Source organism: Primulina huaijiensis, unplaced genomic scaffold (genome assembly GCF_012295235.1).
Source record: "Primulina huaijiensis isolate GDHJ02 unplaced genomic scaffold, ASM1229523v2 scaffold24481, whole genome shotgun sequence".
Lineage (NCBI taxonomy): Eukaryota > Viridiplantae > Streptophyta > Magnoliopsida > Lamiales > Gesneriaceae > Primulina > Primulina huaijiensis.
In genome coordinates, this window is record NW_027356016.1 from 43,053 (window position 1) to 68,352 (window position 25,300).

The 25,300-nt window shown below is 35.2% G+C and overlaps 3 protein-coding genes and 1 pseudogene across 5 annotated transcripts; 1 reads left to right on the plus strand and 3 right to left on the minus strand.

Annotated features, from left to right (window-relative positions):
- Window positions 1–1,477: 1,477 nt before the first annotated feature.
- LOC140967211 (uncharacterized) lies at window positions 1,478–8,602 on the minus strand. 2 transcript variants are annotated; one of them, XM_073427614.1, is made up of 18 exons: window positions 8,177–8,602; window positions 7,995–8,111; window positions 6,900–6,982; window positions 6,711–6,795; window positions 6,535–6,621; window positions 6,268–6,329; window positions 5,977–6,158; window positions 5,817–5,877; window positions 5,278–5,455; window positions 4,159–4,197; window positions 3,996–4,057; window positions 3,830–3,866; window positions 3,200–3,249; window positions 3,036–3,105; window positions 2,563–2,638; window positions 2,398–2,477; window positions 2,248–2,316; window positions 1,478–1,582 (listed from the first exon to the last, which is right to left on the minus strand). In XM_073427614.1, the coding sequence occupies exons 1-18, from the start codon at window positions 8,255–8,257 to the stop codon at window positions 1,523–1,525; spliced, it is 1,479 nt and encodes a 492-aa protein (XP_073283715.1). In that variant the 5' UTR covers window positions 8,258–8,602; the 3' UTR covers window positions 1,478–1,522. The 2 variants fall into 2 exon arrangements, with proteins under 2 accessions (XP_073283715.1, XP_073283716.1); XM_073427615.1 differs by having other exon boundaries at window positions 7,995–8,099; window positions 8,177–8,601.
- A 2,069-nt stretch (window positions 8,603–10,671) lies between these two features.
- On the minus strand, window positions 10,672–15,009 carry LOC140967199 (two-component response regulator-like APRR1). 2 transcript variants are annotated; one of them, XM_073427599.1, is made up of 6 exons: window positions 14,340–15,009; window positions 13,620–13,781; window positions 13,400–13,533; window positions 12,823–12,990; window positions 12,161–12,257; window positions 10,672–11,796 (listed from the first exon to the last, which is right to left on the minus strand). In XM_073427599.1, the coding sequence occupies exons 1-6, from the start codon at window positions 14,470–14,472 to the stop codon at window positions 10,889–10,891; spliced, it is 1,602 nt and encodes a 533-aa protein (XP_073283700.1). In that variant the 5' UTR covers window positions 14,473–15,009; the 3' UTR covers window positions 10,672–10,888. The 2 variants fall into 2 exon arrangements, with proteins under 2 accessions (XP_073283700.1, XP_073283701.1); XM_073427600.1 differs by having other exon boundaries at window positions 13,620–13,768; window positions 14,340–14,479.
- Window positions 15,010–15,011: 2 nt separating this feature from the next.
- On the plus strand, window positions 15,012–17,212 carry LOC140967197 (pentatricopeptide repeat-containing protein At1g74630-like; annotated as a pseudogene).
- Window positions 17,213–17,513: 301 nt separating this feature from the next.
- On the minus strand, window positions 17,514–19,996 carry LOC140967198 (putative pentatricopeptide repeat-containing protein At3g05240). The gene is made up of 2 exons (XM_073427598.1): window positions 19,646–19,996; window positions 17,514–19,516 (listed from the first exon to the last, which is right to left on the minus strand). The coding sequence occupies exons 1-2, from the start codon at window positions 19,986–19,988 to the stop codon at window positions 18,024–18,026; spliced, it is 1,836 nt and encodes a 611-aa protein (XP_073283699.1). The 5' UTR covers window positions 19,989–19,996; the 3' UTR covers window positions 17,514–18,023.
- Window positions 19,997–25,300: the final 5,304 nt, after the last annotated feature.

The window sequence follows — 25,300 nt, forward strand, 5'->3', positions numbered from 1 at the left end:
TCGTCGTCTTACAACTGTTTACGAGGGATAATACACCAAATATATTTCTCACTTCGAAATAAGGACCAATTTGATTTAGAGTTTCAATGATTACCACAACTATGAAGGGTGATAACTAGATAAATATACTTCTCGACAAATCCCAAATTAAAAACAACTAAAATTTTTGAAGATCACCAAACAAGCTTAAAATGATACTATCACAAACTTGATCATTGCTCAAGAAACTGCTCAATACATTTCAAACGCTTAGAAACTCCTGATTAACTAAAAATTTCTTTATATTGTCACTACAAATCTCAATTCTATCTGGAAAAACTAGAAACATATTTCAAAGCTAGAATTTTCAATTCCAATAACAAAATTAAATCTCAAATCCTAACTATAGGATGCAATAAAGCACGTGAAAGCTTATAAACCCTCAAAACAATGAAAGGCAAGGCATTAAATCATTATATAGAGGTTCACGTATTTGTTAAGATCGACTGATTAGTTAAAAGGAGTTGAATAAACAATCAAACTAATTTGTACAAAATTCGGCTGGGATAACAATTTTGAATTTAGTGATTCTCGTCAAGTCAATAGCAATTGGCAAATCGGAATAGTTTTGTGTGGAATGAAACTAAACAGATAGATTGAACACTAAAAAATGGTTAAGTAAGAAAAACGGTTGAGTTATCAAGAGTAGGCTGAATGAAATGTAAATAACACAAAAATGTTTCTGGATGTTTGAATATTTGAATAACTCAAACGTCATTCCTTCTTCTTTGTGGGAAGAATGTTCACTAGAAGACTTTGGAGATTACAACTTTTATAACAATCCGATTCAGTAAAACTTTATCACTGCTTAACTGAAACTCCTAGTTTAGCTTAATTACTTAAACAACACTGAGCAGTACTCTAACAATCAGCTTATAAGCATCTCAAAATGAAAAATATTAAGCACAAATTGATCAATCAATGATTTGAAATAATGCTTAAGATGTTTTAAAAAAATCTTAAGAACAGTTGAGCTATTAAAAACTTAAATATTTGAATTTATGGGATAGATTCCAAATAACCTAACTAATTTACAAGTTATTTTGTTTATGAAATTTGATCTTACGACATTAAAATCAAATATTATACATGTTTCAAATATTATAACCATTGATCCCATCTTTTTCACGCCATTATCTCTCTTGACAATTCGTACATTGTAAATAGTGCTCGTGAATTTTTGATCATTCAGATATTGTTGACATGGAAAATTTTATTCAATTGTTAAATCACCAAAACTTTAATTAATCAACAATATTTACTGTTCACTGCATACTGAATCTGGTTTCATCTGTTATTTACAATGAGAATTGTGAGATAAATGATCGTACGTACGTAATTCTACTTATTCTTCAAAATTTGGAATGGGAAGATCCACTTGTATAACATATGACAAAGAATATGACTAGCCTGAAAATGAACAAAGGCATGTTGATGAATTGTCAAAGAACGACAAATAACACATGAATTCATTAGATGTCTTCTACTGCAACCGACATCCTTGCTCTTCTGCCTTCATATACAGAAGTCCTCGCCTAATTCTCTGCACCAAAACTCGAAAAATTAGGAAAGCTGCCCAGTGCATGCTCCAACAAACACACACACATATTAACTTTTTGCATGGCTTAGTTCCACAAGAAAGAGCTGGTGGCTGGTGCACTTTCCAGTGCCTCACCATGGTACAAATGAACAGAATCAAACCAAATGCTAATATTTTCATCTTCGAACTCAAACTTGATTTTTTTTGTACCAGCTTCAAAATATTTTAACCTAAAAAAGCAATTATGTCAAGATTAAATGAATCATTGAATCCCAACCCAACTGTATGATTAGAACTTAATTATCAAGCTTTTTTCAACAAATGCTTGGATTATAATTCGAGCTCTGGAGCTCATTTAGGATACATATAAAATAATATTCGAGTACACACTCAAAAAGTTAGAAAGCTGACTCGAGTCATTTGCAATTATTTTGCACATTTGAGATGCAAATCTCTTGTAATGTTTGAGCACGAATGTGAGGGAACAACACTAGTGCAAATTTCCTAGCTATTTTACTTTAAAACCACCCAGTTATGACAAGATGTCCACACAGTACAAATTGTGGAAGATAAGTCATCAACAATTTCCAGATCCACTTGCAGGCAACCTGCCACAATCAAAAGAGGATGCTACTATTAAAGATATTGAAAACACTAAGGAGCATTACCTCCTTTGTATCTCTTATACGAAGGAGCTCCAATCTTTCTGACGGTCTTCGATTTGTTAAAGTCGCCAGCTACATTCATGGAATGCATCAGCAACAAGCTACAAATGTCAAATCATGATGAAAAGAATACACACTAATACGTATCAATACCCAAAAACTAAAGCGCTCAGGATCATGTGTTGAGGGCATTAATCCTTCAGCTTTAAAAAGCTCTGCAAGCCTTATTCTATCTGTAAGTAAACACTTCATTAAGAAATCTGCAAGAATTGGGAAAAGTATCCTTTTAGAAATGAGAGAGATTGGGCTGATAATGACCTCCCTGAGCCGCATCTTGTGCATCCTTCATCCACTGGCGTGCAAACACTGCTGCATTTTGTGTCAGCTCCAGATACTATAAGAATTGAAAATGAGTCAAACAAACCAAAACAATATCCAAGGTAGGCTTTTTACGGGTACTTCATATATGATATGCAAGCAAAGCTTTAATCATAATTTCTAAACACAAGATACAATGATCTCGAAAAAGAGTAAGATGGTTAAATCAGAAGAACAATGAGACATTGGATAGTCAATTAATAATATACGGGATACTGATGCGATTTTTCCCTAGTACTCTCTGCGCTTTTCTGAATAACTTATACATGGAAGGAAACTCCAATATTTAGTGATATCAATCTAGTACAGCAAGACATTCACCGAACTCCCCGACTTCAGAACTTCACTACGGAAAAGCCAGAGAGATATGTTCAGTGAACATCATAATGTCTTATTTAACATGTAGCACTTACAGAATCTCTCTCCGCTGTTCCCTCCGGTGGCATAGTATCCTGCACCCATTCAACCTCAGAAACACGGTACCTTCATGTACAAATATAAATTGAGGTAACAAATCAGCGTCATTGATCCTGAACATATCCGCAATTCAGGCACCAGACAGAAAACAAAAGCTTACCCATCTTGATCCCAACATCTTACAATCCGGCATCTCCTACGACTTTCGACCTGCACCCAATAGTCACTTAGACTAAAAGGAAAAAAGAGATGAGGCGATGATTTTTCCCACATACTTTATCCTTGAACCCAATACATATTCAAGGGACATTTACTGTTTTTCCTAGATCAACATAAATCTCAACAGAAACATACTAAATCTTCACGGGGCCAGAGATCTTTCTAATGCAAGACTAAATTTCAAAGTAGCTTATGGGATTGGCTTATAAATTAAATTCAGGGATTTTAATCTTCACATTGGCTTACAAGTGTCAAAGCTCCAGTCGACAATGGCTAAATAATATGGTGGAAGATCAATAATGGTCCATGTGCAGATTGAACTAAAACACCTTAGTCACAAGATCTGGTACGACTGTTGTTCAAAGACTCGTATTATTTGAAGATTGACAAAGTCCATAATAAAACAACAATCAAATCCAAATGATGACAAAGTAGAGTCCCAAGCACGAGAAATGAAAAGTAGATAAGGTCAAAATTACGATAAGATTATTATTAATTCGCTTCGTAAGTCGAAACCATAGTAAACAAGCAGCACAACAAAATTCATAGGCTTAAAAAGATAATAATTTACCTCTAAAAAGAAACGCCCATCTGGGAGTGGCTCACAACTGCATTAAGAAGGAAACATGATCATCATCTATGTGCCTGAAGTCAGTAAAACCAATCCATAAAGTATATATTGTGTTCCATAAAGCACCCATCAAACTAGTAGCATTCAACATACACCAATCACTTACTCTGTAATCTCCACCTCACATGCATAATCAGCTATCAAACCTGTAGTTGAGTCTGTAATGACCTACATCAACAAACGATTTGCCACAAATAGGAGCAAGAAAATTACAACCAAGAATCACTCCGTCAAATAAAACAATAGACAATTTTAGTGTAATTAATTACCATTCCCATCCTGCGACTTCCTTCCATTATCCTCCTCACCTTTTTCAAAACAATTAGGTTCAAAGTTCAAATCAGCCAGTCATGGTAAACAACATAAAAATAATGACTAAACCGAGTCCATAATACAATAAGTAGATCAAATGTCTAACCTAAAAAGATCCAACCAGGAACTTATCAGCAAATTTTTTTATGGGATCTTAGATCACGCTCACTCTGTTAACAGGGGACAAATGTGATTATATTGCCCTTTATGTTCAATACCTTTAGTAGCCAGAGAGAGGGATGTTCACAGGGTAGAGTGGTTATGAGGTCAAAAAATATTCTCTCTAAAATTGACAGAATCAAAATCTTTCAGATTCAGCAGTAGAAAATTAATGTTCTAACCAAGTAGTGGCATGCCAACAAAAGCTAAATAAATATATTCAAGTTCCAACTTCCATTTTGCAGTCAAGGCTTCTGCGTATGAAAATAATAATGATACTGCCAATCACATGTCAACTCATTTGTCTATTAGCATTTGATGATTGCATAAGTTATGCCCATAGGAATTGTAACGAAAGAAAAAGATAATAATAAAGCAAACATATAAAGGTATCATTGACCGCAAAGGTCATTTAGCACTTCAAATATGAGGTATTTTCTTATCTTCTTGAGAATTTTTTTCAGTGAGAAACTTTGAAACAGTTGTGCCTCATCCATTGCTGCCTTGTGTACAAAATAATAATAATAGAGCTATTTCTATACGAAACAGTTACGACTGCCATATTTTGTTTACTATTTTTGTACCAATTATTTATATATGATTATCATCTACCTTTTACATTGATTAATAAAATACACAAGTAAATTAATCATGTCAGTAAAATGTAGGTCTCAGAGTGGCTAGGATTGGGGGACTATGAGCATGTGAAATACAAAATTCAATGAGCACATTACAGTAAAAAAGAAGAAATATTATCTAATGTCTGTAGCACCACAATTTTGATAAGGCCAAGCTTATGAAAAATTTGTACATGTAAAATCTCCAAGACTTGAACTCATGCTCTAGATTTTCCACTATCTTCAATCTGTTTAAGGAATCAATTTACCACAGAAAATAAATTACCCTGATCAACTTACCATAAGTCTGTAACGAGGTTCAAATATGTTAAGTTGAAACTTTTGGCACGGTAGGATAACGTCCATGACAAAAAGAGGCAGTAAATCAACACCAGGGTTTGTCAGACTGTCATGTTCCAACCTCCTTTCAGCATATTCTTCGGGAAAGTTCTTTTGTATGATGTTGTTCAATGTGACACTGAAAAATAGCCAGTTAACTGTTGAATTATTTTTTCCATGTGCATTGAAATCTATTATTTGCTACAGTGATAATCTCAGTATAAGATTAACATTTTCCATCACTCATCTTCGCAAGAAACATCTAAAAGCATATAAAACGGCTGTAAACAAGGAAGGCCACCTACAAACCTTAACATGTAATGGAAATCACCAAATGAAATTCTCGCTCGTGAAACTTAGCAATTTTTTTAATAAAAATACAGCAAGAAAATTCTTGGTTGTTTTGAGAAGATAAATGTATCACTAACAGTAATCATATGAAGAGTATGTCTATTTGCCAGTGGATAAAATTGTCACCATGTAAAGATATGAGAATAAACCTGACTGTACATGTTCTGGGACTTATAAACAAAACTGTGCGGCAGAGTGGGCATCGATTGCCTGAAATTTTTAACCAAAGATCGAGTAAAATGGGGATTATTGACAAATAAATTTAAATTAGAGAGCAGAAAACAAGGAAGAAATAATCAGTAAATCTACCTCTGTCCATGGATTGAAACAGGCAAGAACGACAAAAAGAGTGTCCACAGGGAGTTGTAACAGGTTCATACATTAACTTCAAGCAAACAGTGCAGTCATAATCATCAGTACGCTGTGGTTTTACATGGCTTCTCCTCAATAATGTATTGGCTGTTGATCTCTCCAAATTCAGAAGAGGATTGCTACATGATGAAATATTTGATTCATTACAATTTTTTTTGTTTGGAACCAAGTATTCAAAATGTTCAACCAGAAATTTAATTCTGATTCAATTTTTAAGAAAAATATTACCTATGAGGATCAATTTGAAGGCCAGAATATATAACATCCCGAGCTAGCTCATACCTTTCCAACTGGCCGTAACATCACATATACAAAGATGGAATACCATGAAAAGAAGTCAACTACAATCAAATAAAGATAGACATGATGCAATGTAGAAAATTAATAAACAAGACCGGTTGAGTATAATTCATAAAGAAATGACTAAAGAAATCCTCCAGGGATATTATGTTCAGTCATTTCAATCCAAAATAGTGCACAAAGTGGCACGCTCACCAGAATGAGTGCATTTGCCTTGAGAATGTAGGATGTCACTAAATTAAGTTGCAGACTCATCATCTTATCAGCATCCTTGAGGGCAAGCTGAAACCAAGCACTTAATAATTTGAGATCTAAAATTTAGAAAACATTCAGGCAGGACATGTGGGAATAAGATTAAATTATGGGAATACCCCAGCATGAGTTGTTGGGTCCAACCCACTCAATGGTCTATATTCAGAAGCAGATGGAGGCCTGTGTTTAAGGAAATGACAAATCCTGTAAGGAACTAAAGGTTAGAGAACCTTGCGACAGGAAACAATCCTTATTAACTGGCAGTGAAGTTCAGTTAAAAGGAATAACAATGTTTAGTTGATATTTACCGAAGATATGCAGCACATCGGTTCCCAAGAATAACCGGATCATCAGGTTTAATGTTGTTAGCTCTCGAGTAAAACTCAATAGCCTGATAAAAATACAATCAATTAGCAAACACTGAAAAAAATGTGCAATGTGAGGATTTTTCTCATTTAAAAGAATATCAAACCAAATGCTCGCCAGGAATCTCATTTCGAAGTCTGATGAAATTAGCATTATTTAACAAGGTATACAAGTACTTCTATAAGCATATATCACACGCATTAACCCGGATTTGTTTTTCTTTCATTCAAAATATAATCCGAGCATTATTGATTATGCATTGTCATGAATAGTTCAACTTTGCCGTGTTATATCAATTGCATTGGCATTTGGGATTGTAAGCTAAATCATCAGCTTTGTTGTGGCTTACCAAATGCACTACAAGCATGAACACCACAGGCACATACATCTAATGACGTATTATAACAAATACAATTCGACAAAATGAATTAAATGCAAGCTCCACGAGCATACATATCAAATAAATTTATACTTTTGATAAACTATTTGCACATAGCTCGTCTCGTACAGCTTCACTAGAAAAGCCAAAAGGACTCAAGAATGATGATTCAAATTTGAATAATAAACTATGAGACATGCACAATTGCACACTACCATCAAATAAATAGCTCGTTTCATTTGTTATTCGGTCACAAGAGGATGCAATATCAATGCTGGTTAGCACAAACACGCCCATGAATATAATCAATATACACTCCCATAACATAAATAGCCATCCATAAGGTTGAAATGTGTTTTGCAACCGTATTTTTCCAGGAAAAAAGTAATTTTGACTTCCTCCAAATTCAGTGAAGTTGGGAATACATCTTAACCATAGCTGATAAAATACGGAAACAAAAACCAGTACTACTCCCTGAAATAGATGTTTAGATTTGAACAAAAACATACGACACCAGCCTAACAAACCACCGATCACTCTAACACAAATACTAATTGATTTCAGTGACGTCACACCACCTGTATCTTGGATGAACACATGTACTGCACACCGACCTCTACAAAAATGGGAAAAAACCGAAGGACCCAGAGAAACTAACCTGATCCAATCGATTCTCTCGAAAAGCCTTGTTCCCAGCGTGCATGAGATCATTGAGATGACTGTACCTCTCCCATGACATTGATGGTCCTTCTCCTTCATTCACCTGCACAAACACCTGACCCCACCATAAATTACTGTAAAGTCAATACATTCACACAAGCAAAAGGATATAACACTCACCCATGGAAAATCCCGGACATCATCTATCCCTTCCAAACTGAAACCGAAAGCAGAAGATGAGCCGCCTCCGCTGCTCGACATTCCAGCAAAAAAAAAACGACACGAAAGAGGCCCAAAAATTAAAAGAAATAATTGGAAAAGAAATTTCAGGCAATATGATGAAGTAAGAGTGCGGTTGGACTATCCATTCATCGAGGCCGAAAGTGGATAGCTACAATAATAATAAAAAATGAGCCTTTGGGACGAATGGGAAGAGAAGAAACGGCGTCGTTAAGCCATGGGCGAGAGGTAGCAGCATCGTGTTTGTTCCTGCATCCTTCGTCACATACTTGGACTCTATTCGTCTACGTGTTCCTCTCTCCTCTCCACCCCTCCTCCTTACTTCTTCCACTTTCTCTCTCCACATGTATAAATACATACATTATGCATACATACATACATACATATGTATGTACGTATATACGAACGTATGTTATGAATTTTTTTTTTTGGCATTTTCGAAGAGCTTTCGTTCTCAACAAACAAAAGGCCACATTTTTTATTCTATTGAACCCAGAGATGACTTTTTCTTGAAAAAGTTTGCTGATCTTTTTCAATAAGAATAGATATTATTAAATTCAAAAACTGCTGATTTGTTTAATTATTACTACCTTGAGTTTAGTTTTGTGGGATATTTCTGTTCTATATTTTGCAACTTTTTCTCTTTCTAAATCAAATTTTTTCTTCTAATCGTTCGAATCCTATGAGTATACATGATACAAGTCAAATCCTAGATATAAAAATAAAAAAAGCGAGCTCACTCTCCATCGAAAGAAATGAGATCATCGCGGATATAACACATTCAAAAATTAGCCAAATTTTCCTAATGTTGAGGTAATCGAGAAAGCTGTATAATAAATTTCTTATTTTTTTATTATTTTAATCGTTTTTAGTATTTTATTCAAATGGTCTGGTATGATGTAAATTGAACAAAACCGATAAAATTGTTAATGTTTTGTGTTATGTAATAAATAATATTTGTCCGAATTTTTTGTTTTTTTATTCATGATGTCGTTATCGATGAGAGTTGGAATATATAAATCAAGTGTGCGTGAGTAGTTTACGATTGTTTGCATATAACACCAACAAGCCGACCAAATTAATCGATGAAATCATCGTCCGTCACCACTAAGGAACACATAACACAACAACCACCTCCTTACAAAAACATCTTATTGCTAATTGATACTATTAGACAAGTAGTTTTATTTCTTATATTCGTGTCAGAATTTAAATGCGGCGGTGCAGATTTCGTGATGCATGAGATAAGATGACGAAAGATATGAAGATGATAAATCAATCACATTCAATTTTATAAGAAAAAGTGACTTATTAACGACATAATAAATCAGCCAAATTATTCGTCCCTCCTCTATGGGTGCATCAATTATAGTGTATGATCAATTTATTTTATGAATGTGAAATTTATATATAATAAAATTTTAATATCTCATATGTTATGTAATTTGATATTGTTAATAGATTTTGATATTGATTATTTTAATCAAAATGGATTAGAATGTTCCAGAAAATAATAAATTTGAAATGTATGTCAGTATGATTATTTAAAAGAAAATAACTACGTATTAAAGGAAGATGTTTAGTTTAATTTAGTGCCTCAAGCATCTTTCCCGTATATTATTTCTAAGCCAAAATTGTGGAATATTATAGCCGCATTAGAAATTGTCAAATGTTCCCTTTAATATTATTATTTTTTAATATCCAATCTGAAATTTTAAAATTCATTTTAGCACAACAATTGAAAATGTCAAATGTTCCTTTTAAGGGTGTCAATTGGAATGCTTGTAATAATAAGTAGTTGGATTCCATGAAAGAACAATTGCCGATTGAATAGATATTGCACATTAAAATTTAAGACGATATTCTTCAAGTGACTTGATATTTTATTTAGTCGGCAAAAAATTGATGCAAAATTCGAAAAATTAATTTAATGATATGCTGGCTAGCTCGTGGAAAATAAGATAAGCTACTTGAGACACTGATTAAATCCCCAGAATGCAGCCAAATTTTCTATCCTACAGCTTGAGTGTTTGATTTTTCTATCCTACCGGAGTGTTTCTCCTCCGATGAAATTTTAGCCCTCCGATCATCAACATATAATGTCAATTTATATTACATAATCCAACGACTACTCCACCAAACAAAGAGCATTGTTATCAACAGTGAATAATAGTAATAAAATTAGAGCAATAGCATCCATCTGCATAACCAAACTTTTCCTCATTAGATGTAACCTATTAGTGGCAGCAATCTGGTCATAATTTCAGTCTACAGAGTACTTCAACAAAGATTCTCATTCAAAGATGTCCCCCTGATTTTATTACTCTTACCAAAATATGACAACACTTTCAGTTTTACCTTAAGATTCTCTTAGATAAGTACCCGAATTAAAGAATGTACCACAGTAAAATTTAGGGAGAGATTCCACCTTATGATAGCATCAAATCAATCCCATTCGAAAATACTGAAGCATTTATCATGACATCCAACAGAAGAACATTATCGACATCGGACACGTGGAGTTGCATATCTATAGGCTTGTGTTACTAAGAAATTTGATAGGCAAGAAGTCCTTGCGTGGACCGGACCAGTTATCTATCATGACAGTACGAAGATAACATAAAATATAAAATTTGCATGACTTGAAGTTTATTAGGGGCATACTGAAGTAACATCCACGGGTGAAAGCCTCACACCGGCAGTTTGATCTTCCTCATCAGACTCTTCTCCTTCTTCTTGATCATCTTCTGTTGAAGGAGGTTGCCCATTAAGATCCACGTTAACTCCATTCACTTTTCTCACAAACTGGCCCCTTACACGAGGTCTTCGTTCTGCAAGTTTTTTTCGATTGACATACCTAATCTTCTTGTCAAAACATCTCTCCTTGCGTTTCTGCCTGAATTTCATCAATGCTGCCAGCCTACGATCAACTTTATGCAAGTTTCCTTCATTGGAGGCATTATTTTCATGTGCTGGCCATCGTGGCGTGGAAATTTGACCAGGTTGTAGGCACATAAATGGATAATAAGGATAAGTTGACATCCCGGGGATGTGAGGAAAGCATTGAGGAATATGATTGTAGTGGGACAGTATGGTTGAATTAGCATGGTTATGAACATCTGCTAGATTTTTGAGATAACTAAATGCTAGTGGCATCGTAGCTTGATTCATCACTCCGGAAATGTAGAAAGGATAGGCAGCAGTATGTTCTTGACAACCAGGGACATCATTGGAATTGTCATTCTCTGAATGTATGTCTGCCTGAGCAAACTCTTCCTGTGAGTTCGATTGGGAAGCATCAAGTGACATAAAAGGATCTCCATCTCCTCGTGAACAGTTCTCCAGGGGATTTCTGTTATCGTGTCTTTGGATGTCATTAATAACTTCATCGCTCAATATCGTAAGATTCTGTACAATCTTCACATGCTCAGATGAAATCTCATTGGCGGAAGAAGACACCTGGATGTTTCCATTGGGTGTGCTTGATTTGACATATGTGATAAAGGCTGAAGACTCGCCCATCTTAAAATCATTTTTCTTTGGAAATAACACAACTTGTCCTGGAAAAAATTCAAAAGCATGCTAAAATGTAGGCCATATGGGAGAAAATAAAATTGAATAAACTTTTTTCCAAGATTTGCTGTTGATTTTTTATGATGTCAGCATGAATATCTAATTTCATTGTTTAATAGAATTGTTGCGTGTTCAGCAAAAAAATTGCAAACATTTCTTCATAGACGTTTATAGATGTTAATATAAATAAAATATTGTTAACTAAGTTCAGAAGCATAGGTTTCAGATTCTGCTTTCAGTACCACCAGAAACCTTATGCATTTAAGCACGTTTGACACTTTTAACATGCTATTGTGAACAGTGTTAACTTTAAAATTATCAGCATTTGTATAAATCAGGTAAATCATTCACCTCTTCTTTTGTCACATATTCCTGGGACATCTGGCTGACACTCCACAGGAGCCATGGTCACGGTTTCCGTAGGAGCAATACCAGTGTTGATATTGGTCTGAATATACAGACGAGGCACAACAAATGACAATGAAACAAAGGTTAGTTAAAAAATCACCAAATCAGTAGGAAGGAACTCTCAATTATTCCTGGACATTGTCAAAAACAAATAAATGCCACGGACATTTTGTAATGATGAAATTTGTCTGCCTAACACCAGTTGAGAAGTTCAAACTTCCAAAAGAAACGGAGTATTTGGTATTTTGCTACATGCTGATATATAGCACTTGAGAGTAGAAATAGTTTCTTGCCTGAGAAGTTAAGATGGCATAATTTCTCAGGCACTAGAGTTTCAGTTTCCTCTAATATTGGAAAATATATGACACAACATCATTTGACTTCTTTCTAACAAAAATCCATCTAACTCTCCAGGAACTAAAAAGAAAGAAATACTAGCATGCAACACTCCTGACTCCTAATTTTATTTTTCGAATTTGCCCACGGCTTCATTTTTATCTCAATATTGGTCAATGTTTCCCTTACTGACACAGTTACTACTACTAATTTCTTTGCATGTATATGAGTTTGATGTATTAGAACATAGTCCTCCTGAAGATACCAACCTTGCCTTCCTGATGGGTTGAAGTACAAGTTTCTGGGTCGGTACTCTTTCCAGTCTTGTCATCTGTGTCATCCGAAAATAAAGTAATACTGTTGGTATTACCATCACTTGGATCTGATGCAACTAGATCCAGATCAAAATTTAAGATATTTTTCTCTGCTAGTCCAAGCTGTTATGCAAAAACAAGCAGACAAAAATTAGTTACATGAAGCTCAAGTAGAAAGTTATAACACATTCAATTAAAAACATAACTCCACTACATAAATTATGCACTATAGATAGAATCTATAAATGGACCTTGTGAAAGGTTTGCTTGTCGCTGGAAAAGAAAATAATACAGCTTCGTTTACTCAAAAGAAGCGAGACACTAAACTATAGGCTTTCTATCACAAGATATACACATGTTATATGGCTCTTTGCATATGCACTTCGCACGTATGGTACACACCTTTGACTCTCACAACTAGTAAAAATATCGAGAGCTATCCACACTACTCAAAGGAACATATCCCAACAATTAAACCAAAAAACTCGTATTGCACTGAAACTAAGTGATGACATAAATACAAGGGACATGCCATTCGCCTTCTTCTCCACATATGAGTCCACAAATTCAACAGCTCGTTGACGCGCAATGGCTTCACAAGATAGTCAGCTGCTCCAAATTTTAGGCACTTGACGACAATGGGAACCTCGTCTTGAGTTGACATCACTAGAAATTCCACAAAGAATGACAATCTTAAGAGAATATTCAAATTTTTAGACAAAAGGAACAAATTAAACAATAATTATACTTACTGATAACAGGGATACGCCGTAACCCTCTGTCCCTCATGATGTATTTTAACATTTTGAATCCTTTGGTCATAGGAAGGTTAACTTCAGAAAGAATGATATCTATATCAGTCCCCTCTGCATTCAATGCATCAATTACCTGTCTGGGCGACCTTACAGAAGTGACTGAAAAACAATGACCATAACGGTTTAGATTTAAAAACACCTCAATATCAGAAATGACGCAGGAAGAAACATGGAGTGAAAAAGCTTCCCAATAAATTTAAGAGTTGTAGAAGGAAGCAATCAATCATTTGATCTAGCATAGTTGTGTTTCATGTAGAAAGTCAGAACAAGTCCATTTAATAAGAAGAAGAAGAGTTAATGGAGATTCTAGATTCTATAACTATGACCTAATGCGCATGATAGTGGCACTAGATATAAAAGTAAAAATCCACTCAGAATCCATCAAGGCTTTCTTTTTCTTAGTTGTAGCAGCAATATCAACATCCCAGGAATCTTCAAATTCAAAAGGCGAAATAATTTCTTTAACTATAACTTATGTCAGAAGCTATGACTTCTTGGTTTTACGTTAAATGATGAGTGTAAAACTCATGAATCTTTTCCCCATTTAAACTGTGATGTCGCATTAATAACTGAAAACTCCTTAGTAAAAAGCACTAATCATTTAAAATACAAAGAAATATAGAAAAAAACACTTGTAACTAAAAATGAAAACAATACCTTGATAAGAACAACTACACAAAAGAGTAAGAACCACCCCTGCACTTTTCTCATCATTGTCGCATAGCAAAATCCTCACTTTACTCCTATCAATAAACCCATCCCTGCTCTTCCCTGTGTCGCTATTCTCCATCGATTATCGAATATGGTCACACAAGAAAAAAAACCCAGAATTCAATAGCAGAGATATTCCATCACCAAGCCACCAAGAAGTTAAACGCCAAAAAGATCCCTCCTTTAACTTAGAATCGAGTTCCACTCACACAAAAAAAATCCCATTACGCAGATCCTATGCTCACTTAGAAACCAACCCCTCAAGGATAAAAGCTCACCCTATCTGCGGACCCGAGAATGAAAAACCAAGAGGCTTTTTCACGTGTAACGACTTTTTTTCCTAAAACAAACCCTCCCTTGATTCCGTCAATTCCACATGTAATAAGTTCGGTACACAGAAAATACTGTCCCCGAAATCCCACGTCACTGATCCAGCTCAAGCTCGTAAGCACCCATTCGGCTTGGTTTGCATACCACTATCTTCAATACATCCTTCATCCATAAACATCCGGATCAGTTTCAGCCAATTCTTTCTCCCCAGCGGACTGAGAGAGAAGCTAGTCTGTGTGGGTGTTCTAAAGCTTGGGATAAATAACAGCGAAGACACAACGATACTTAATGGCGCTTTTAAATACTAAACTGCAGTCGATCGAAGCCGTTGAGATCTGTAAATCAACGGTGACATTCGAATGACGTGGATGATAAAAGGGGACCAGAATTGACAAAAAGGTAGATGGAATACGTGGAAGAAGAGATGCAGAGGCGGCCACGCCAGCTGAAAGATCTTAAAAAAGGAAAAGCTTCGAAATTCATGGATTCTACATGTATTTTTTTTTTTGGAGCAAACGATTCTACATATATCGAGGGCCCCAATATTCGCCACTTCTGCTCCTGCTTACGTTCTTCTTTTTCATCTTCACGTAGAATTGGAAGCCAAGAAGCGGGTGATTTGCTCGAGAAAAACAAATATTTTTGAAAACTGAATCTTTGTTATACTAAAATCTTAATTAACCAAGGAGAAGCATTGTATGGAATTTTGAAAGGTAAAATAAGCAAAATTAATCATCTTTTGAAAGAATTTTAACGTGTAACATATAAGCCGTTGCAAAAAGCTGGGCGACGAGGTTGTAAATGTATAGTGCAGGACAATTTTGTGTCTCGTTGTTGAATAGCTGCAAGACTCTCCAACCCCTCCAACAATTACACGCCTCTGCCGTAAAGAGCGGCCTGGACTCCGACCCCTTTGCGACCGGAAAATTCAAACTCCACTGCTCAGTCAACCTTTCTGCAGCGTTGGACTATGCTCGCCGCCTCCTCCACGCCGCGAACCCCGATGTCCTCACGTACAACACCATCATCGTGGTTTTTCTGATTCAGAATTTCCTCAAAATTTGATGCCATTACGAAACTTGGCTTCTTATAATTTGATGCTCGCTGCATATGCAAAAATGGGGGAGTTGGATTTGGCACGGTTGTTCTTTATGGACATGCCAATAAAAGATGAAATGGAGGCATCCAGGATCAAACCAGATGGAATTGCATTTATTGTGATCCTTTACGCATGTAGTCATGCCGGTTTAGTGGAACAGGGCTGCGAAATTTTTTATAAAATGACCAATGTGTAGGATTAAGCCTAAATCGAACATTACGGATTCATGGTTCATTTATATGGTCGGGCCGGCCAACTGGTGAAAGCTTATAACTTTGTATCTGAGATGCCGATTCCACCCAGTGCCATTCTTTGGTGGAGCGTGTAGTTTTCATGGTAATGTCAATTTGGCAGAGGATGTCAAGAAAAGGCTATCGGAGTTAGACCTGAAAATTCTAGTGATCACGTATTATTGTCTAATATTTATGCAGTAGCTGGGCAGTGGACAATGGCTGAAGGAAAAATAACAAAAAGTCCTGGTTGGAGTATGATTGAAGTTGAGAAGGTCATGTATACTTTTGTTGCTGGTGCCAAGCAGGATGATGTAACAACGGTGGCTTATAAGAAGCTAGAAGAGCTCATGCTAAGACTTAGAATAGGAGGAGAACATTCCTAATGTTTAAAATTTTACACGCTATTGAAGAGGAGGAAAAGGAAAATGCAGTTATTACTCACAGTGAGAAGTTGGCTATTGCTTTTGGGATGGCAAGATCGAGAGAGGGCGGTGTCTTGAGAATTGTGAAGAACTTGAGAGTATGCAAAGATTGTCACACCGTGATGAGACTGATTTCTAAAGTATACAAAGTGGAGATTGCATTAAGAGATAGGAATCGGTATCACTCTTTAACGAATGGCGTTTGCTCGTGCAGAGGTTATTGGTGAGTGTTTTGGTGTGATCCATGCCCTGTTGAAACTGTTATTGCTTTGTAAATTTATGGAAGGAAAAAGATGCTTAGAAACTGCAGTCTCATATAACAGAGTGCGAAGATGTCCATATATCAGATTAATCTTGGAGTGACTAACAAAACTGAAATCCTATCCTCATAATATTTTAGACTTCTGGTTTGGGCTGTGCTATTTAGCTTATCACGTTATAAAACTGCTCATTTCTGTTTCCAAGACAAGGGAGTGCTGCAGTTGAAGGGAGAATGTGTACCCCCATAGTGTATTATAATGACTAAAGAGTGACGGAGTTCTTGCAGCAAACACATCAGGTTAACCCGGTGTAACTCAGCTGAAGAACTAAGTTAAACTAGCAAAAACCATGTGCAGATTAGACGAACTGAAGTTGCCTGGTGTTTTTGTCATCTGATGAACTGCTTCAAAAATAATGGGAAAGTCAATAGAGGAGACACTTCCAGTTCCCTAAAGACAATGATGGAATCTAACCCTGACAAAATAAGAACTTTAGATGAAGCAGCGCTCAATAAATTTTTTATAGAACAAAATTATGAAAATCTGTGAAGGCAAACGAATCACACAGGACAAAACCTGTTGCCAGTTAACTCATCAAGAATTTGATTTTTTAAAAACCCAAATGAAGCCTGTCCTTTTACAAGTTTAATATATGAACTAGCAACTCCAGACAACGGCTTTGTTTAAATCAACCCAAAGCAAAACAAAAGAATGACCACATCCATGATAATAACTAGTGGATCCAGTCTTACGTGTGAAGATGATGAGACTAATGCATATAAACCATCAAACATAGCTTTTGCCAACGTCAAAGAGATGCTCAAGCTAGAGCTCCATATTATAAGACCAGATACAAGACTTCGTTTGGACATCTGCCTCGTAAATTTTCAGTACTTCGTTGCATTACTTCTGTTGCAGTTTGTCCATCTTCGTTCTTTATACATAGGGCAACACAACTTTATTGAGAAGAACACTTCTCATGCTTGTCTGCTTTTATAAGCAACAAGTCCCTGGTTATATTATTTTATATAATTTCATTATTCAAAAGCAGATCCACCTTCATCTGTACACCTTTTCGCCTTCGTTACTACCATTCACGAGCTTCTTGACAAATGCCACCACCTGTCATAGCCTGCAGAAAATAATTAACAGGCGATGATTGGTAGCAACTGAACATCGAGCTGCATGATCAGCCTATTAACAAACATAGATTTTCAGCTGGTTTTGAAGCATTTTCTCAGACTTGGCTTCTGCAGATAACTAAAATTAGGTGTTCTTGATATCTATCACTCAGTCAGACAGGATAGCGAGCTTTTCCCTGCAACTTTAGGAGATCTCTGTTTAAACATTAAGTTTCTCTGAGAGATAACATCATCCCATCTTCCTGCTACAGCAAATATATTGGATGAAATTACACAGTCTCCAGAATCATGTGAAGTGTTTGGTTCTGTCAGGCTACTAACTAAGTTTAATCCGAGATTGATGTTGCCATAAACACAACATGCATTAATCAACATTCGCCAAACAAGTGCACTTGGTTCCAAAGCTATTTCTCCAATAAATTTTCGAGCCTCATCTATTCTTCCAGCTCTAGCAAGCATGTTTATCAAACAACCATAATGCTCAATCTGGGGTTCAATGCCGTAAACGTTCTTCATATTACCATATAAATTTCGCCCATCATGAACCAGACCAGCATGATCGCATGCTGATAAAACTCCAATGAAGGTAACAAAATTAGGAGCAATTTTCTGATCACACATATGTTTAAAAGTATCAAGAGATTTTACACCTTCACCATTTATAGCATAACCAGATATGAGAGACGTCCACGAGATAACATCTTTCTTGATCATACGGTCAAAAACCGCTCTAGCTTGTGTCATGCTCCCACATTTTGCATACATATCAATAAGTGCATTACCTAGACAGGTATTGTCTCTAAGGAGGTCTTCACTCTGCAGAAAAGAATGAATATAAATACCATGATTTAGGTTCCCCAAATCACGGCAGGCCATAATTAATCCTAGGACTGTTACTTCGTCGAGTTCTAAGTTTCTATGCTTGATATGATCAAATAGCTTTAAAGCCTCCATGGCTAGTCCATTTTCAACATATGCATGTATCATAGTGTTCCAAGATTCAATATTTTGCTTTGGTAAATCATCAAAAAGTTCCATCGCACACACTAGTTTTCTGCATTTTGCATACATGTTGATAAGTGCTGTCCCTACTGAGATATCACACTCGATCCCAACTGCTTTTGCAAGAGCATGCATCATCCTCCCTGAATTAAGATCTTTTTGAGCTGCGTAGGAGGATATCAAGCAACTGAAAGATACCCTGTCAACTCCTATATTTGTATTTCTCAATTCTTTGAATAAGGTAAGTGCCTCCCAGGAATGGCCATTATTAGCATACCCCCAAATCATGGTATTCCATGAAATCAAATCTTTTTGTGGCGAGTCTCTAAATACAGTAGCAGCATCAAAGATGCATCCAAATTTAGCATAAAAATCAATAAGCACGTTGCAGATTTCAACATTACAGTCAAATCCCATCTTGGAACAACAACCATGTAGAGCCGTTCCATTTTTTCGTCCACCAAATTCAACACAACCGGCTATCAAAATCAAGAAACTAACATAATTGGGTTTTACGTTAGAACCAAAACATCCCCTTAGAATTTTTACAAACAAGCTTAGACCCAAATCAAGATTTCCTCTTCTAACATGCCCAGATATCATACAATTAACGGCGACAACACTCTTCTCCACAACTGAATCAAATAAAACGGCAGCACAACTCAAAAAATTCACAGAACCCGAGTAAAAACATACAAGACTGTTCAATATATTCACATTGTAGTCCAGTTCAAGCCTAATAATATGGCCATGTACCGATTTACCTTCAAGAAAGGCCTGAGCTTTGTTACAAGCTTTGATCAGTGAAGCGTAAATGAAAGGGTCAATGTAAATTGGGGTACTTCCAACAGTATTTTCCAGCATTTGCTGAAATAAAGAGAGTGCCTTTAGAGGATTGGTGGCTGATGCATCCCTGATCGTGAGGTTCCATTGGACAGCAGTGTTTTTGGGATCCTGATTATGAAGAATACGGCTGGTAGAGTAGAAAGGAGTTGAAGGGTAGTGAGAACGGAAATTCAGAAGTAATTGAGGAGAGGAGAAGAGATCTGGGGTGGTTTCTTTGAGAAGGAATTGAGAAAATCTTTGAAGTCGAATGGAGGAAGTCATGGAAAGCTCCCGGACATGTGCATATGAATATGAGTGATGGGTTTTTAATTAGATAAATAATAAAAATAAATTAAAATCTAAAGTCTTATTTTTCTAATTATTTAAAATCATTACATTTTAAAATTATTAATATATATATATATATATATATATATATATATATATGAGTAGATCTCTTGTGAGACGGTCTCATGAATATTTATCTGTGAAAAGAGTCAACTATATCGATATTCACAATAAAAAATAATACTCTTAATAAAAAGTATTACTTTTTCAGGAATGACCCAAATAAGATATTTGTCTCACAAAATACGACCCGTGAGACCGTATCACATAAGTTTTTGTATATATTCACCAGAGTCTTTAATAATAGGTTAATAATAAGTCGGAAAGTACATGATTTATAAATTTCAGAGGTTATGGATGATTAGTCAATTAGATTTTAAACTTTTTCTAAAGGATTTAGGACGTAATAACACACCTTGATGATTTATAGATTATCTGACATCAAAATTTCAAATTTACAAAGAAATTTCTAGTTAGATAATTAATTCTAACAAATCTTTCTATTCGAAAAAAAAAATTAGCATAAGTTTTATATACCTAAAATAAAAATTCTAAAATTGTTCAATTTTATTTAGCCATATCTCTCACTGACAATAATAGAGTCTGTCAAGAAACATTAACTTTGTTGTGAAAAAGTAAAAATTTACGGGTTGTGAAAAAGTAAAAATTTACGGTAAAAAGTAAAAATCTCAAACTCGCAAAATTATCACACTACACACTTTATAATATTTTTCTCTCAACTCAACTGTGATTTTCTTCACAAATGAGAGATCTATTGATAGAAAATTTTTACAAATAATCCAAAAATAAAATACATCATTACCTACATGATCACACACTAATTTTCAATATTCAACACCTAATTTTACCTAATTTTCAACATTCAACATTCACATTTTTAACACAAATATTTAACACATTTTTAAATAATTTTTCAACACTCCCCCTTGTGATTATGATCATAATGATTGTATACATTACGTGTTTTTATACTGCCTCGTTAAAAACCTTACTAGGAAAAACTCTTGGGATAAAAACCATAGTCAGGGAAAAAGAGTGCAGTCACGTAAACTCCCCCTCATGTTGACACGAACAATTCTTCACACATTTCGTAGATTGCGCATCCCAATATTATATATGTGCTTTCTGAATATTGTCGTAGGAAGTGCCTTTGTGAAGAGATCTGATGAGTTTTCACTTGATTGAATGTGACGAACATCAATACATTTATTTTTCTCAAGCTTCTTGGTGAATGCGAAGAACTTAGGAGGAATATGTTTAGTTCTGTCGCTTTTTATGTATCTTTCTTTCATTTGAGCAACACATGAAGCATTATCTTCATATAGAATCACAAGCTTCTCGTCGAATGATAATCCGCATGAGCTTTGGATATGTTGAGTCATTGATTTTAACCACACACATTCACGGCTTGCTTCTTGTAGTGCAATAATCTCGGCATGATTTGATGAAGTTGTTACAAGTGTTTGTTTCTGTGAACGCCAAGAAATTGCAGTGCCTCCACGAGTAAATACATATCCAGTTTGAGAACGTGCCTTGTGTGGATCAGATAAGTATCCAGCATCAGCATAACCAATTATACTTGGATTAGCATCTTTTGAATACAAAAGTCCCAAGTCTGTCGTTCCTCGTAGATAACGGAATATATGTTTAATTCCGTTCCAATGTCTCTTTGTTGAATATGTGCTAAATCTTGACAATAAATTTACGGCAAAAGATAAATCAGGCCTTGTACAATTTGTAAGATACATAAGGGCACCGATAACACTTAGATATGGTACTTCTGGACCATGAATATCTTCATCGTCTTCACATGGACGGAATGGATCCTTTTCTATGTTTAATGATCTAACAACCATTGGAGTACTTAAAGGATTTGATTTGTCCACATTAAAACGTTTAAGGATCTTTTCTGTATAATTTGTCTGGTGAACAAATATTCCACATTCTTTTTGTTCAATTTGTAAACCCAGATAATACTTGGTTTTTCCAAGATCCTTCATTTCAAATTCTTCTTTCAAGTATGACACAACTTCTTGAATTTCCTTATTCGTTCCAATGGTGTTTAAATCATCAACATATACAGCAATAATTACGCATCCGGATGTTGTTTTCTTAATGAAAACACAAGGGCATATTGAATTATTTACATATCCCTTTTTCATCAAGTGATCACTTAGCCTATTATACCACATTTTGCCGGATTGCTTCAACCCATATAATGATCTTAGTAATTTCACAGAATAACATTCTCTGGGTTTTGAACTTTGTGCTTCAGGCATCTTAAATCCTTCAGGGATTTTCATATATATATTACTATCAAGTGATCCATATAAGTAGGCTGTAACAACATCCATAAGACGCATTTCTAAATTTTCAGATACTGCCAAGCTAATCAAATACCGAAACGTAATTGCATCCATCACAGGAGAATACGTTTCTTCATAATCAATTCCAGGCCTTTGAGAAAAACCTTGTGCAACAAGTCGAGCTTTATATCTTACTATTTCATTTTCCTCATTTCGCTTTCGAATAAAAACCCATTTGTATCCAACAGGTTTTACACCTTCAGGTGTAAGGACTATAGGTCCAAAAACATTACGTTTATTTAGCGAATCCAATTCATCCTGGATGGCATCTTTCCATTTTATCCAATCCTGCCGATTTTTACATTCACCAAAGATTTTGGTTCATGATCTTCATTATCATTTATGATGTCGATTGCCACATTATAAGAAAATATATCATCAATTTCTTCTATATCTTTTCGGTTCCATATTTTTCCAGTATTAATATAATTGATAGAGATTTCATGATTCTCGTCAGTTTGTGGTTCTGACAAAACATTTTCATCATCATTTGTTTCTTCTGGAACATCATTCTCTATTTTGTGGTCATTATGTGTTTCTTCAGGAACATCATTCCCTATTTTGTGATCATTGTGTTTCTCTATGAATTTTCTTTTTCGAGGATTTTTATCCTTGGAACCAACTGGCCTTCCACGCTTCAGGCGTTTAATGACATCATGACTATCTTCAATTTGTTTCTTTGGAATTTCAATTCGAGCAGGGGCATTTGCAGCATGTATATATGATTTAGTTACTCCTTTTGTGTCTGCAAATGCATCTGGTATTTGATTTGCTATTCTTTGCAAGTGCACAATTTGCTGTACATCTTTTTCACATTGTTTTGTTTTTGGATCCAGATGTAACAATGATGATACATACCATGTAATTTCTTTTTCGGTATGTTTCTGTTCTCCCCCTAACATTGGGAAGATTTCCTCATTAAAATGACAATCAGCAAAACGTGCTGTGAACACGTCGCCTGTCTGTGGTTCAAGATATCGAATGATCGATGGACTATCATAACCAATATAAATTCCAATCTTTCTTTGAGGTCCCATTTTCTTTCGTTGAGGTGGTGCAATAGGCACATACACCATACGTCCAAAAATTCTCAGATGAGAAATGTGTGGTTCTTTACCAAATGCAAGCTGCAATGGGGAGAATTTATGATATGCACTTGGTCTGATGCGAATTAATGAAGCAGCATGTAAAATTGCATGTCCCCATATAGAAATAGGGAGCTTTGTTTTCATAATCATTGGTCTAGCAATCATTTGCAGACGTTTAATCAATGATTCAGCCAATCCATTTTGAGTATGTACATGAGCAACAGGATGCTCAACAATGATTCCCATAGACATACAATAATCATTGAAAGTCTGGGAAGTAAATTCACCAGCATTATCAAGTCTAATTTTCTTGATTGTATAATCGGGAAATTGATTCCTCAATTTTATTATTTGAGCAAGTAATCTTGCAAATGCAACATTTCGAGTTGACAATAAACATACATGTGACCATCTGCTGGAGACATCAATCAATACCATAAAGTATCTGAATGGTCCACATGGTGGATGGATTGGTCCACAAATATCACCCTGAATACGTTCAAGAAACATTGGTGATTCAGTTTGGATTTTGGCTGGTGATGGTCTTATAATAAGTTTTCCAAGAGAACATGCTTTACATTGAAACTTATTATTCTGAAAGATCTTCTGGTCTTTCAATGGATGACCATGTGTATTTTCTATAATTCTTCGCATCATTGTTGAACCAGGATGTCCTATTCGATCATGCCAATTGGTTAATATTGAAGAATTATCAATTACCATGTTTGATTCAATGGGACGTATATGTGTATAATGCAATCCAGTAGGGAGCATTGGTAGTTTTTTTCAATCACATATTTCTTTCCTGATTTATATGTGGTAAGACACATATATTTCTCATTCCATTCATTCATTGTTTGAGTATCATACCCATGAGAGTATATATCATTAAAACTCAACAAATTTCTTTTCGATTGTGGTGAATACAAAGCATCATTAATCAAAAATTTTGTACCATTAGGTAACAAAAATTGTGCTTTACCACAACCTTTAATCAAGTCTACAGGACCAGATATTGTATTCACCATTGTTTTTGTTGGTTTTAGTTCCAAGAAATATCTTTTATCTCGGAGGATACTGTGCGTTGTACCACTATCGGGTATGCAAACTTCAGCTTTGCTCATAGCATTTTCCATATTTGTAACTTCAAAAAATATGCAATGAAAAAAAAATTAATGACAATACATATTTAAATATAACACATATAATAATTGTACAATAAAAAATTATCATATAAATACATGAAAAATAAATTATTGTACATTTATATTCTACCACTAGATTGTTCATTTTCAGAGAAATCATGAGAACATCTGCAGCATCAATATTGTTCATATCTATCCCACCAACATATTGATCATTTCCAGAGAAATCATTCATAAAATCAGCAGCATCAATATTGTTCATTTCTATCCCACCAACATATTGATCATTTCCAGAGATATCATTCATAAAATCAGCAGCATCAAAATGAGTTGAATCACTCAAACGGTCACTTCGCTCAGTGAAGTTGGTCTCCTTTTCTTTCCCCTTTATTGATTCTTTATAAAGTTTGCAAAGATGCTCAGGGGCTCGACAAATACGAGACCAATGTCCTGGAGTACCGCATCTGAAACAAGAACTTTCAAATCTTTTCGAGTGATTTTCATTAACACTCATGTTTTCTTGATGCCTTTTCTGTGGATGGTTTGGGACGTTATTTTGAGATGAGTTATAGAAATAACTATCTCGATTATTTTCAAAACCACGGCCGCGTCCACGACCACGACCA